The sequence below is a fragment of the Myotis nattereri genome (genome assembly GCF_964212035.1).
Source record: "Myotis nattereri genome assembly, chromosome: 7".
Taxonomy (NCBI): domain Eukaryota; kingdom Metazoa; phylum Chordata; class Mammalia; order Chiroptera; family Vespertilionidae; genus Myotis; species Myotis nattereri.
In genome coordinates this window covers 60,067,359-60,082,708 of record NC_138082.1, presented here as the reverse complement: position 1 = coordinate 60,082,708, position 15,350 = coordinate 60,067,359, and the positions used below count along the sequence as shown (strand labels likewise).

General features: G+C 36.9%; 1 protein-coding gene across 4 annotated transcripts in view; it reads left to right on the top strand.

The window, feature by feature from the left end:
- Positions 1-15,350, top strand: part of GALNT13 (polypeptide N-acetylgalactosaminyltransferase 13) — a 474,320-nt gene that overhangs the window by 62,538 nt on the left and 396,432 nt on the right. For all 4 annotated transcript variants that reach the window (XR_013996206.1, XM_081095196.1, XM_081095197.1 and 1 more), the window contains exon 3: positions 8,556-8,801. Coding sequence is in view for 3 of the 4 variants with exons in the window: in XM_081095196.1 (XP_080951322.1) it covers positions 8,660-8,801 (142 nt within the window). In the remaining variant the exon portion in view is untranslated. The remainder of the gene's footprint in view (positions 1-8,555; positions 8,802-15,350) is intronic.

Here is a 15,350-nt window from a genome sequence, read left to right as displayed (position 1 = left end):
ATTGCACATATCTAAAGTGTACAATTCTATGAGTTTTGACAATTGTTGTATCCTGTGTAACTAAATCAGAAACTACATCTATTAAATCTACTTTTGATTATTAAATATAAAATATATTTGTAATACTCACAAATCTTATTATTAAGTATATTTTTGAGTTAATATTAAACGTATTTGTAAGTATCAGCCATGTTTGTAATGCTCATCTTATTTTCTGACTCCCTGAATACACACATACTCACCATACATTACTTCTGGAAGGATTAATGAGGAGAATCCTCATTGTTTTTTCTTGTTCTTTTGATGATGTTCAAGATGATAATAATATTGCTATTACTATTAATAACAGGTACTTTATAGTGAGCCCCTCTTATAAGTCAGACACTGTTATAAGACCTTTACATGTATTAATTAGCTTAATACTCATCATAACCTTATGAGGTAGCTACTATTCATATTTTATGACTAGTAAAAGGGAGGCATGTATCATTTAAGTAACTTGAATTAAGCCATATAATTGAGTGTTGGGACCCAGATTCAAATCATGGCATTGTAACTCTGAAATATATATTTCTAAATTTTAAGCCAGGTTGCTTTCTAATAGTAAAATCTTATGAATATTTAAATTTTCCTTAGTTTAAATGCAAATCAAGGCCTATATAACTTTCTTGCTCCCATTCCATCTTTTTTTCCATGAAAGGCGTTTATTTTACTTTACCTTTGTTTGCTTCTATGTCTCTTAATATATCTTTCAGTGTGGTTTACTTTTGGACCCTTTGGTTTAGGCTGAGGGTATAATCTTCAAGTTCACCTTCATTTTAGATCTTCCTTCGTACAAAGATCAGTCTACCTGTCAATAAGACCTGTAGCTAATTCGGTGTATTTGTTCAGTGCTTACTCACTTGATTTATCGGTCCATAAACCAAATACTGCACAGAAGCTCCTGCATAGCCAACTCTTAAAGTGTGCTGGGTGCCTAAAACGTCTGGGAGCATTAACAGCAGTCTTAAACTAGCTTCCTGGAACCTTTGGCAGCCTCAGTACAGCCTCATAAAATAGACAATAAATTTGCACCCATTAGTCAATTTTCTACAAAAGAAAGTATATGACTACAGATAAAAACAAGTTTGACATTAACTAAACTGGACTACTTGGATAAGGGATAACTTCTAATTAAAAACAAAAACAAAAATGTTTTATTTTTATTTTAATAACATAGTTACCAAACTTCTAAACTTTATTCAGATTTTGCTCTTTTTTATAAGTGAAGTCCATTTTGACAAAGATAGGGTAATTGGTGTATATTTTCAAACAGAAATTGTGTAATATCTCACAGAATATCTGGCTGATACTATTATTTAAGTGGGCAGGAAGAAAAGGAAAGTTCAATCTGACTGGGAAGATGGTACTTGATAGTTTTCTAACTCTTGAATTTTTTCTACCTAGAGAAATATTTTTAAAGGGAAATAACTGTGCTAAGAAGGTTTTGAAACAATTAGAAAAAGGGTTGTAATTTTGGATAGAAGAGCCAGTAGTTTTTATGCAAAGTTGGTCATGCTCCACACGGGCTTGGCAAGCCCGGGATATTGCAGGACTTGGACTGGGTTTGAGAGACAGAACAGTGTTTGCAAATAAGTAGGGGCTTGCTGAATGAAAAACATAATACAGATGCTGATTCTCTTAAATAAACCTGGGCCACCAACTGTGCTTATGTTGGGGAGTTTTACTGTGTATATTATACCATCCTTCTGCCCAGTCAGTTCCATTTTCTTGCGAAGGGTATTGGAACACAGTATATAGGATTACTATTTTACAAGTGCCAGTAGATAAGACCTTTGTGAATGATAGCATGTAGTATATTTTCAAGGTACAGGTAGAATTAAAACCTTACAATATATAAGAAAATCCAATTTCATAAATAAAAATTTAAACAGCAACTTTTATCTCATAAAACACTAACATTAGACTTTTTTCGTATTAATGTCTTGATGTATAGATCTAGCAGGTTATGGAATTAGAATAACTTGAATAACTCTTGAAATGGCAATAAGATGTGATTTTTGTGTTTTATTATAGTTAAAGTTAAAATTAAATTCTCAATAACTTCTACTGTTAGGCTTTTAGGAAATGACTTATCTTAGACCTTTTAATATTTAATATTAAGTGATTTCAGATTTTTCTATTATAATAATATTCTTCCTACTTTCTTTTTAAAATGTCCACATTCTTTATTCTGCTTACAGCACAATATTTTCTGAAATGGATAGGATAGAATATATCTGTATATACAAAAGACTAAGTGCCGTCCATCTGACTGACAGCTTGATGCGCACTGACTAAAAGGGGGCAGATGCTCAACACAGGAGCTGCAGTGATGTGCATTGGCCATTTAAAAATAAACAGCACCACGGACCTAGCGCCGACAAACCAACACTCGGCTTCCCCCATGTGGGACACAGGCCCCGCCACCACCCAGGAGCGACACCCAACCAAATTGCAGCTGACGCCGCCAAGACCCCATGGCGCAAAATGCAGCCAACAGCCCAGCCCAGCCCAGCCAGGAAATGGTGGCTGTGGGCACTGGGTAATGACATCACGTAGCAATGCTGGCTTCTTCTCCTTAGTGACTAGCCCCCTTGGCATTTCTACAGCCCAGGAACATGACTTACTTTATAGCCAGGTGCAAACATTTTACACTGTAACCAAATGTCTGTGAAGCATTTTCCCGTGCCTCATCTCATTTGATCCTCACAGAAATCCTGGAGTAGGTAGATAGGAGAATCCTGTTTTTTCATTGGCAAGACAATGGAGATTTAGAAAGTTTAGAAACTTGACCCAACTGGAAAGAAATAAGAAATGGTGGAAGTTGAAAATGACTTCAGGTTTTCTCTCTGTGCAGAATATAGTCAAACACTGCTGCAGTTAAATATTTTACCCTTTGTTCTCCCTGCGCGATCTACAATAATAATCTGCTTCCTGTTGATATTTACTGCTGTGTTGCTGACAATTACCTGAAAGAGAAGTTGGGATGCTTCACTGGGCTGGAAAAAGTTTAGCTACATCTGAAAGCAGGTCTAATTAAGCAAGTTTATTTGTACATATAAAAGGCTAAGTTGACTCACACATGCGTGATACATATAAAGCTCTTGCTGGTGCCAATCGAACGTGTGTTTCAACCTGTCATTGTCGATCGTGAATTTTGTTGACGCTTTTATTATAGAGAAAGAGTGAAGAGTGATATTAAAATATTTCTTCTAATTAATTTCCTTTCACCGTGCACGGATTCGTGCACCGGGACACTGGTGTTATAAAAAAAGAAAATGAAAAACAGAGTGGCAAAATGCCTATCTAAAGTCATCGTTTTATGGTGTTTTTTTGTTTGTTTGTTTGTTTTATTGGTTTGGCTATTTTTGTTTAGTTTTGTTTTACTGTTAAGGTACTGCCTATATTTTATACAGGGATGTAATTTTTTTAAAATAGATTTTCATATTTTGAGAGAAGCCAAGTTTTAAATAACAAATTATTGAGCCCATAAAATAAGGTTTTAAAACATTTGGCATGACTTCAACAAATAAATTTCGAGGAACGAGATAAAAAGAAATGGAGTGTGAAGTAATATATTAAAAGAGTCTTAAGAGACCTATCAACCAACCATAATATATTTAATAGAAACCTGATTCAAGCCAACTAAAGGTTAAAAATTAAATTATGAGATAATCGGATCCACAGTTAAAAACCAAGAGGATCTTGAATGACATTAAGAAATTACTGTTTGACTGATTTGACTTCGGGTGGTGGATGCAATATACAGATCATGTATCATAGAAATGTACACTTGAAACCTATATGATATTAATGACTAATGTTACCCCAATAAATTTAATACAAAAAAGTAATAAAATAAAATGGAAAAAAATTACCTTTTGATTTTTCTTTAGGTGTGGTAGTGGTATTTTGCTTATATTCTTAATTCTGTATCTTTTAGAGTTTTACACAAAATATTAACAGATGATATGATGTAATGTCTGAGATTTTGTTCAAAATGATCCTGAGTGTATATAGGAAATGAATGGTTGTTACAGAGTAAAATAAATTGGTCATATGTTGACAGGTTTTGAAGCTAGGTGATGAGTATATAAGTGTTTATAATATTATCCTCTTTATTTTTGTGTGTATTTCAAATTTTCCTTAATTAAAAGTTTTTTTTCTTTAGTCATGCTGGTAAAACTATAGATGAAATGTTGAAAACATTCTATTTTTGACCTTTTAAGAAAAAAGTGGCATGAAATGAAATGCTGTCATACTTTGTTCCCTAAATGCTTTAATTGGTAACTTTTATTCAAATATTTTTACTATGTATATTACTGAATTCCCAGTTGGCTAAGTCAACATATTAAATGGTGAGATCATGATCTTGTCAATATTTTAAAACTTTACTGATGCTATTGATCATATGTTCCTCATAGATATGGTATTTAGTTTGATAAGTTATAGAACTCCAGTCCTATATAATAAAAGGCTAATATGCTAACCGACCAAATGGTGGAACGAGCAGTCGCTATGACATGCACTGACCACCAGGGGGCAGGCACTCAACACAAGAGCTGCCCCTGGATGGTCAGTGCGCTCCCACAGGGGGAGTGCCACTCAACCAGAAGTCGGGCTCACGGCTGGCAAGCACAGTGGTAGTGGCGGCAGCCTCTCCCGCCTCTGCGGCTGTGCTAAGGATGTCCAACTGTTGGACATCCCCTGAGGGCTCCCGGACTGAGAGAGGGCGCAGGCTGGGCAGAGAGACCCCCTCCCCCCCGAGTGCATGAATTTTGTGCACCAGACCTCTAGTAACATAATAAAAATGTAGGTTCCCTTGTATATATTAATCTCTTTTGAGCATGTACCTTTATTGGTGATTTTGAACATGAACTGTTATAACAGACTGTCATAGTGTCAAATGTTTATTTGGTAAAAAATGTTGCTTCTGACTGGTTCAAGCAAAATACTTTCCAAAGTGCAGCAGCAACAGCAAAATCTGTCATATTTGCAATGAGGAAAAATTGGCAAGGATTACAAAAGTTACTTAAGAAAGATCTTCACAAGGAGATGAAGCACAAAAGGAAATGCCACATAAGTGGGATGCAGGGCAAATTCCTGAGGAGATCACAGAGAAATAGCAGAAGCTAGTAGGAGTTGGATCAAAAAAGCTCAGTAAGAAACAGGATGCCACATTTGTGGCCTAACCATTTATTTCTCCAAGTTTACTGTTAATTCCAACATCGATCAAACTCATTATTTTGTCAGTTTCTTCCCATTCTGAAGTGAATGATGGTGATCTTTTGGAATTCCCTTTAGAATTGTGTTCAGCAGTTGAAGAATCACTCTAGTTAACTCTTGAGGTTTTCTCATTTGAAGGATAGGCAATGAGATCAGAATCTGATTTAGATACATTTTTGATAAATGCATGTCAATCAGGGATTTTGGTGATGACATTCTCCCCAGGGTTCAGGCTCTCTCCACAAATTCTCCATGTTCATAATCCATTAGTCTCCATTCCAGGATCTCCTCCCACTTGTTCTTGTTCCAACAATGGTATGGTTTTCGACTTGTTTGTTCTTTTTTGTGAAAAATTATTCTACTGACAACTGTGGGTTTAATTTTCCTTACCAAAGGTTCTGAGTTATTTTCTGTTGGAGACTACTTGAGAGCCAATGGACTATTTGCCAAAGTGACTTCATCTTGTCCTTCATGTTCATCTCTTTTCCCATAGAAATTAAATGGATTTTCAGGGGACTCACAGGTTAGAGAGCATCCATGGAGAAGGCCTGCAAATTGCTCAGGATCATATTCTTTTGGGAGATCATTGTCCTCTTGTTGAGAGGGGTTATCTGTATGGTTAGTTTCCTCACTGTTAACCTCTGTGATTCCCACAGAAGAGGTGGGTAGGCTAACAGACGGCTGGATAGAAAGCTTACACACTCTGGGAATGTGTTGATTTAGAAATATTCCTGGTTGTGATTCATTCGATGAAAATTCAGAGAGGACATAATAGATGTTGTTGTTGAGGTTGGGTCGAATAACTTTTACAATATTTTTGAGGGCAGTGTCGGAAGGGATGGAGGAGAGCAGTCAGGTGTTGGGCCTGTGGAGCTGTTTCTATGGTTACTCATTCCTGTAGCAGAAATTGCTCTGTCAGAGGCATTATCAGTCCCTGGGTAAGGAGCTCTTGCAATTTCTAAGGAGCAAGGTTTCTTTGTAACTTGTGTCCCTGAGATCACATAGAAAGTTCTTGTTTCCTGAAGGAAACATATCCAGAGAAGCAGATGGTACAATTTCTATAGTGCACCTCATCATTGGCTAGGACTCAGTTCCACATGGTGAAAGTTCCAAGTGATTCCCACTGAGCTGGTTCCTTCAGGAGGTCCTAGGGAAGAATCCATTCCTGTTATTCAGCCAACTCCACCCCCATTCCTTGATTCAGGTTGCATCACTTCAACCTCTGCTTAAATCATCACATATCCTTCTCTCTAAAGTCATCTTTTCACTTTATGACATCGATAAGAATGGTGTTGTTTATGTCTCTTTTATCCATCTTTATAATAAAGGATTTTATATAATGCACTGGAAGCCCGATGCAAAAAATTTGTGCAAGAGTAGTCCTTCCTTCTTCTGGCTGCCGGCACCGGCTTCCCTCTGGCACCCTGGATCTGGGCTCCGCTCCTCCCCCATTACCAGCATTCACCCGGGATGCAGGCTTCCCTCATGGCCCAGGTTTTGTCTGGAAGGTCGTTCAGAAGGACATCCAGTCTAATTAGCATTTATGCTTTTATTATTATAGATAGAGACTTTATTATAGGATCTTTTATTTTAAGGTATTCCTTATACATTTGAGAATGTGCATTGGTAACCATCAGTCTTGTATATACTTTTTTTTCTAGGACTTTTTTTCTACAATAAATTGAAGGGACTTCCTCCACCAAAGGAAGACAGAAAATTGGACAGCTTGAGTTGTTTTACATTCATACTCAGTAAAGCATACACATAGGAAATATATAGAGAAGAATCTTCCTCTTATCAGGTTTAGAAGCTCAGTTCCAATGGTTGGCTGTAATCTTTACAAACAATAAAGTAAAAATGAAATAATCAGCATGGAATTTTTTCAAGAAAATAACAAGCAGACAATAAACCCTAAATATCATGTATTTCTTAAATTTGTACAGTTTGCTTCTTTCTTTCTTTTTTTTTTAAAAACTATGCTGAATAAATGTAAGTTTTATATAAATATTGAAAGTAGACCTTTTGGTATAATAATTTTCTAAACTGTCACTTTATATAAATTTTGAATTTGTTATAATCTGGTTAGGTTGTAACAGGGGCAACAGCATTTGTGTTGCTTTTAATACAAAGGCAGATGCCTTTAACTTGAAGAGCTTCTGCTTAACTTGAAGAGCTTCTGCTTCAGCAATTTTCACTTCGATGTTTTAATTTTGGGACAAATGTTTATGAAATATTCTGAGTGCCTTTGTATTTAATGACTCTTCTCCCCAAATATCTGTGAAAACTATGTTATTGATTCACATCAATAAATTTATATTGTTTTAAATGTAGTAAATGATATGAGAATATATACTGTATAGATACAATCAACCAGGTCCTTACTGTCTTATGCAGTATAAATAGAACAAATGTATATGGTATTAACTCTACACTGTTGTTGAATATATCTCAATAATTGTGCACAGTTCTTTGCTATGCCTTTTAGGATTCTTACTCTGGTTATTCTAAGTCATTCTACACTAATATGTTGTTTCTCCTCGGGTAGTACTTTTTGAATGTATGCTGTCCATTCTAAAATAAACATTTGTTGTGGATACTTTCCATGCAGACCAGATGGGGTTTTTAAGGCTTAATAATTGATGGCTTTATGTAATTGCTCTTTCTGAGAATTTGAGATTTTTTTTTCCGGTATGTTAGTAACTTTGTCTTCTGCAAGATGGTTTACAAGCATTATTGTACTTAGTCCTTATTGCAAATCTTTAGGTTTGGCATTGTTATTCTCATTTTATAAATGAAAAACAAAACAAAACAAAAATATAAAAAGGCTTCCACAAATATGAAGTAAGTAGACCAAGCCTGTCTGTGTATAAAGACCAACCCTTAGCCTCTACAATATATAGTATCCCAGGTGATTCCTGTTTCAGCGGCATTGGCTCCTACAAAGTGCTGAATTAAGGTAAGTTCAGAACTGCACTATTTGACAATCTGGTGCTCTGCAGAATGTTATGATAGAAATTTGAGAAGACAATACAACTTGATGAAATTAAATAGTTGTTAAGGGCCCAGCACAGTAATAGCATATCTAGGATTAGCTGTTTGAATTTTAGCTACCTGGCTTGCTTACAACTTTTCATTTGTTTGGACTTTTAATTCTGAATTTGAAAGCCAAGTGCTGATATATATGGAAACATTAAATAACTCATGTATTTTGTGTTATATCTCTATGCAAAACAAACTATATGGTAATAAATTTTTCTTTTCTCTTTTTTACTTTTTTTTTAATGCAGTGGGATGCATTTTGCTTTTATGCTGGAGTTCACCCCTGTGGCTTGGATTTATCACAGTAGCATCTGTCTTCGGTCTGTTTGCTAACTAGAAATCAAGAAAAGACATGAGGAGGTTTGTTTACTGCAAGGTGGTCCTTGCCACTTCGCTGATGTGGGTTCTGGTTGATGTCTTCTTACTCCTGTACTTCAGTGAATGTAACAAATGTGATGACAAGAAGGAGAGATCCCTTCTACCTGCTCTCAGGGGTAAGTGCTTAATAAAATAAATGCTACTTTTATGGAGATAGGGAATGTTGGTGAATCATGACAAAACATGAAACTTCAAAATAGGGTTTTTTTTAAAAACCGCTTGTTTAGTTAGAAGAACACTTTGGCAGAACTATTCATGTACATTTAACTGTGGTAAAGCTACTCTACTTTTCTTGGCCGCAGTTTCTTGTTGAAAGAAATGAGAAGAATGAAATAACCTCTGAGGCACCTTCCGATTCTAATAATTTCTATGTTCTGGGACTGTACAAAAAGAATAATTCAGTGAACATTCAAATTGGACAGAATTTTAAATGTAGGCTTCCAGAAGTAAAAGCCCTTAGAGACCAAGCATGTAACATAAAGCAGGAAACCTACTAAAGTGAGGCAGTGGGAACTGTAGCAAAATTGAACTGTACGTGACACCCCTAAAGACTTCCAAATATTATAAAACAAACACTTTTTACAAGAAAATACATGTTGGTGGTCAGATCCAACCTGTGTGCTATCAGATTATTGTCCTACTAGAGGCCTGTTGCACGGATTCGTGCATGTAGGGAGTGGTGTGGTTCCTCAGCCTGGCCTGCACCCTCTTGCAATCTGGGACCCCTTGGGAGATGTCCGACTGCCAGTTTAGGCCTGATCCATGAACCGACAGTCGGACATCCCCCGAGGGATGTAGCAGTGTGCCAAGCTGCAGGTGGCCAGGAAGGAGCCTGAGCTGGGGCCAGGCACCACACTGTTCATGCTCATCCCGAACTGCTGTGCCTGCTGCTGCCGCTCAGTAGTGCTGCTGTGGAGTCAGGAGAGGCTCCGGCCACCGCAGCTGCGCTCACCAGCCATGAGCCTGGCTTCTGGCTGAGTGGCGCTCCCTCTGCGGGAGTGCACTGACCACCAGGGGGCAGCTCCTGCATTGAGTATCTGCCTCCTGGTAGTCAGTGTGCATCATAGTGACTGGTTGACCGGTCGTTCTGGTTGTTCAGTTGTAATGGTCACTTAGGCTTTTATATATATAGATGTTAAGGGCAAAGGATAATTTCAAGTATATGATAGTCACTTTGACTCTATATTTACCTCATTTGGGAACAGTTTCAAAGACTAGAGAAGAGTGAATTCCAAAGAAGCATAGTGATATGTATAAATGGGGATTTATTGTGACATTATAGTCATTCCTTTCCTCCGATTATTTCAAATAAATTTCTCTATGCTTTTTGTTGACTCATAGACCTATAAATATATTTTTTTAAATATTCCTAGTAAATGAATGCTTCTACAGTGTTTAAGGGTGCTTGAAATTAGTTTTATTCTCATTGAATCAAAAAATTTTTTCTTTGAAATCTAATTTACATTAATTTTGTTTAGCAAAACTTTTCTTCATGAATATGACAAAAGGTGAACTTTGGGTCCTATTTTAAATGTTTGTACCTTTAGGAAGAGTGAATATAAATTTCTTACTTGATATTTATTTAATGAATGTCATCAGATTTCATTGTTACAGGTATTTTTGAAGTTATTTATTAATTAATTTGCTAATAAACAGACTTTCATAGATATTATATGGTTATATGAGGTTTAGGAAAACACAGAAGAGCATTTCCAAAAAAAATTAATTTTTGTTAAGAGTATTTAGGGCATCTTGAATTTGCTTCAGATTCCAATAATGCCCTTGGTCAATTGGAGAAATTCTAATTATCTTCCTCTTTTCAAAATTAGTCTAACTTTCTCACTATAATTTTTGACTATTCAAAGATTTAAGAAAAAGTACTTCAGAACTGACTGAGCCATTTCAGTATTTTATATGCATCTTTTATACATTTATACTATAGCTATTCAAAGTGGAGAACATTATGAGTCTATCAGATTTTGATAAATGAACATGGGTTTGATTTGCTGGTCTTTAGTTAAAATCCCAGAACAAATCAGCCTTCTCTCCTTCTTTGTTTGAATCAGTTGAGTTGCTGCTGAAAGTGGAAATGTGTTCTGATGAATTATAACAGTTTGGAGTGATCACTTTGTCATTTGTTGAATGGAGACATGTAGATTGATCACAGAAAATGTTATAATCTGATTCAGCAAAATTATAATAGCCTTTTCTACAAGTACCAAAAAAGTACAGTTTTGCTGATTTAAGTTCTTAATGCTCAGTTTTAAATCTAAAAATGTGAAATGTAATGATGCAATGCAAAAATAGTAATTTGTCCTTGTACTTAAATTGTAAAATTAAGCTATATTCTCTTTATTTTTAAGAGTTGTTTAGTTGTATGTTATGTTTGTCTTGAATGTTTGGGGTTTAATTACATTTTCTAGTTTTAATTATTTTTTCAGAGTATCACTTCATTTAGGAATTTGTGCCATGTATTTAGAATATATTTTATTTACAGGCAGATGATATTGTGCAAAGTTCACTTACCTGAAATTTTCATGTTCAAAATATGCTAAAACAGGCCTTTTTGACTTAAAAGAAGTTGATCTTTGGGGACCTGTGTGTCTTTATCTATAATAGTAAAAGCGTAATATGGTAATTAGACTGGATGTCCTTCCAGATGTCCTTCCAGACAACCTTCCGGATGAGCTGGGGCTGTGAGGGAAGCCCAGGTACTGGGTGCCTTCCTGTGGCCGGGGGAAAGCCCGGGTCCTAGGTACTTGCCAGGGGCCAGAAGGAAGCTCGGGTCCTGAGTGCCAGAGCGAAGCTGGTGCTGGAAGCTGGGGGAAGGAAGGCCTACTCTTGCAGGAATTTTGTGCACCAGGTGTCTAGTTATTAAAATAAAGGGTTTGGGACGAGGTGGTTTCTAACATCCCTTCTAGTTCTAAACATTACATTTTAAACAATTTTTAAGTACCCAATATTAGCATACACTATGAATTAATTTTTGAGAAACGTTCATTTATTTATTCATCACATCCTCAATTACTTTAGTGCCTATGACGTTAACATGTTGCATACCTTAAACTTACACAATGTTATATATCAATTATATTTCAATTAAAAAAGAAAAGAACAAGAAAAAGCATAAAGACATCTGAGCTCACAGGTGATGTAACAAGATTACCACAGGGTTAAAAGCCTAGGCTTTGTTGCCCTGGTTGATTGGCTCAGTTGATAGAGCATTGACTTGATGACTGAACGGTCCCAGGTTTGATTCCAGTCAAGGGCACGTGCCCAGGTTGCAGGCTCAGTCCCCAGGAGCGGGCATGCAGGAGGCAGCTGATTGATGATTCTCATCATTGATGTTTCTATCTCTCCTTCTCTCTTCCTCTCTGAAATCAATAAAAATATATTTAAAATTTTTTTTAAAAGCCTAGGCTTTGTTGAACAACCTGGTCCTTACCTCCTCCCCATTGAATGGTTATGTGACATTTTGCAAATTCCTTAATAAAATGATAATGTTCTCACTTAATATGAGAAACTGAGAGGCAGTAAATCCTGCTTTACATGGTCACCTTGATAATTAAATGAGATGATGTACATAAACCCTTCAGGGGAGTATTGACTCACAGTAATCTTTGTATCAATATCTGCTAAATGTTGAGGAGTAAACCGACAAGTCTGAATGAGGCTCCACCTGGCATTGCTGTCCAGGGTGAATAGGGTGCAGAGCAAGGGATGAGGAGGAACAGTTATTCTGGATGAGACCCCAAAGGAGGAAGTAACTATTTTAAAAAATAATTTGTTAAGTGCCTACTCTGTGTCTGTGGTAAGATCTGGATATATAAGGGAACTGAGGTCCTTACTACTGTCTTGAAGCTTATAGTCAATATCAAAGTACACATTTTTCTCCCATTCTTTGTCACTCCCTCTTTGAAAAATGTAATTTAGAAATTTTGACAAGCATAATGTGTGTAATGAGTATTAAGATGACGAAGAGGGATGCTCTGAGTAGAGGAAAATAGATCTAAGGTATTAGATAAAAATTTCACAGACTGTGGCATTTAAGTTTAGGTTGAAAACGTTAAAGTGGGATATAACTAGTTAAAGAAGAAAATATGAAAATTTTTATGAAATGATAAAGGTTACCGAATACCCAGGATACATCTTAAGGAGAAAAATATAGAGGTCTTATAAAATCAGAGTGACTAAGACGGCAGTACGGGTACAAAGGCACACAAAGGGTAGGCAGATTGCCCAGTGGAGCAGAATAGACGTGGACATACTGTTCACATGTTTGCAACATTCAGGATGTGGCAGAGGAAGACTGCACATCAGTGGGGAAAGGAAGGGCTGTTCAACAAGTGGAGCTGAAATAAAGGGGGAATCCATGTGGAAAACAGATGAAATGGAATGTCTACTTCATGTCACAAACCATTATAAACTTTGGATGTCTTAATGTCAAAATAAAACTTTTCGCGAAGGCCCGCGGTGGGTGTTGACGCGATGCGATTTCTGCCCAGTGCTCTGAATGTCAAAGTGAAGAAATTCAATGAAGCGCGGGTAAACGGCGGGAGTAACTATGACTCTCTTAAGGCAGCCAAATGCCTCGTCATCTAATTAGTGATGCGCATGAATGGATGAACGAGATTCCCACTGTCCCTACCTACTATCCAGGGAAACCACAGCCAAGGGAACGGGCTTGGCGGAATCAGCGGGGAAAGAAGACCCTGTTGAGCTTGACTCTAGTCTGGCACGTGAAGAGACATGAGAGGTGTAGAATTAGTGGGAGGCCCCCGGCGCCCCTTCCCTGAGTCCCCACGAGGGGACGGGGCGCGGGGCACGCAGGCCTTGCAGGCTGCCAGTGAAATACCACTACTCTGATAGTTTTTTTCACTGATCCGGTTGGGGTGGTGGTGGTGGTGGTGGGGGGGGGGAGGGGGGGGGGCGACTCCCGAGGGCCTCTCGCTTCTGCCGCCAAGCGAAAAATAAAATAAAATAAAATAAAACTTTTAGCAGAAAACATTTAGGCGTCTACTAGATCTATAATTAAGAAAATAATCTGGCCCTAGCTGGTTTGGCTCAGTGGATAAAGTGTCAGCCTGGGTACTGAAGGGCCTGGGTTTGATTCCTGTCAAGGGCTCTATCCCCAGTAGGGGGCGTGCAGGAGGTAGCCAACATCATTGATGTTTCTATCTCTTTTTCCCTCTTCCTCTCTGAAATCAATAAAGAGATATTTAAAAAGAAGAAAAAATTCTGAAACATACAAAAAATTTTACCATAAATAGAATATAGATAAATTTGATTGTATTAAAATTGAGAAAGTTGGTTAATTCAACTGTAACTTAAAGTAAAAGGAGAAGTTACAAATTGTAGATGTTCAAAGAACATGCAACTAAGAGATTAGTGTCAAATATATAGAAATAACCCCTATTTTAATACAATAAGCTGAATAATCCAATAGGAGAAAAATGGGCATTAGACGTGAATAGATAATTGCTTAAGAAAGGGAACACATCTAGCAAAACAACTTGTGAAGAAATATCTTCAGTTTTGATCAGGGAAATACAGGGCAAGGCTACAATTACCTATTTATATCCATTCAGTTGGCAAAAAATTAGACTACTATTGCTAATTGTTAGAAATTATGCATCTCCACATTTTTTATTATAACTTTAGGTAGCAGCTTGCCATTATCTTTGAAATCTGGACATTTGTGTATGAGCCATTACTCGTAGTCATATACTCAAGATAATTTGTTCCACATACACAAATAATTCATAGTATTGCTCATAACATGAAAGGCTAAAAATAGCCCATAGTCCCATCAATGGAAAAGTTGATGAACAGTGGTATGTCAATATAAGGAATTAGTATACAGTAGTAAAAATGGATGAACTGTGGTGACTTGCACTAATATGAGTAAATCTTGATGATACAATGGTAAGTTAAGTATAAAAGTTAGGTCCCTGAAAGATGATATATAGTATGATACAGTTTGAAAGCTAAAATCAACTAAAATTTGCAAATATACATTTTAGTGACATATCCAGATGCAATGAGATTTTACATAAAACAAGCGAGGCTAATTATTAATATGGAATTTAGGACATTGACTCCTGTCAGGGGAGACAGGAGAATGGGATAGGGGTGAACATTTTGGCTGAATGTGGGTCATTTCTGGGTTTCCAGATTTATTTTGTGTGTGGGTTTGATGTGTTTATTACATCATATACTAGTAGATGATTAAATGAATGAATAAGAGCCACTAAAAGGATTTAAAAATTGGGAAGCCACTTAATGGGTTTAAAAGGCAGAGCAGACATGATCACATCTGTGTTATGGAAAGATCACTATGGATTTACTCCGGACAGTGGATTGGAGGAGAACCAGTCTCTTCAGGAGGCTGGGTCGGAAGCTGTGGCAGCATTCCATGAATTCTGTTCAGGAAGTGATGCCTGCTTGGAGCAGAGTAGTGGCAGTGAGGTATGAAAGAAGTGGGTAATATGAACAGGTATTTGAGATATGGGAGCAAGAGAGCTAGATGCTTGACTGCCTCTGATGTGTGTGGGAGAGAAGTGTCAAGGATAAGTCTTGAGTTCCTTCAGGGCATTAGTTGATTCAATTTCCTGAAAGTGAAGAGAATGTAGGAGGAGATGATTTAAGGGTGGATCTTGAGTTTA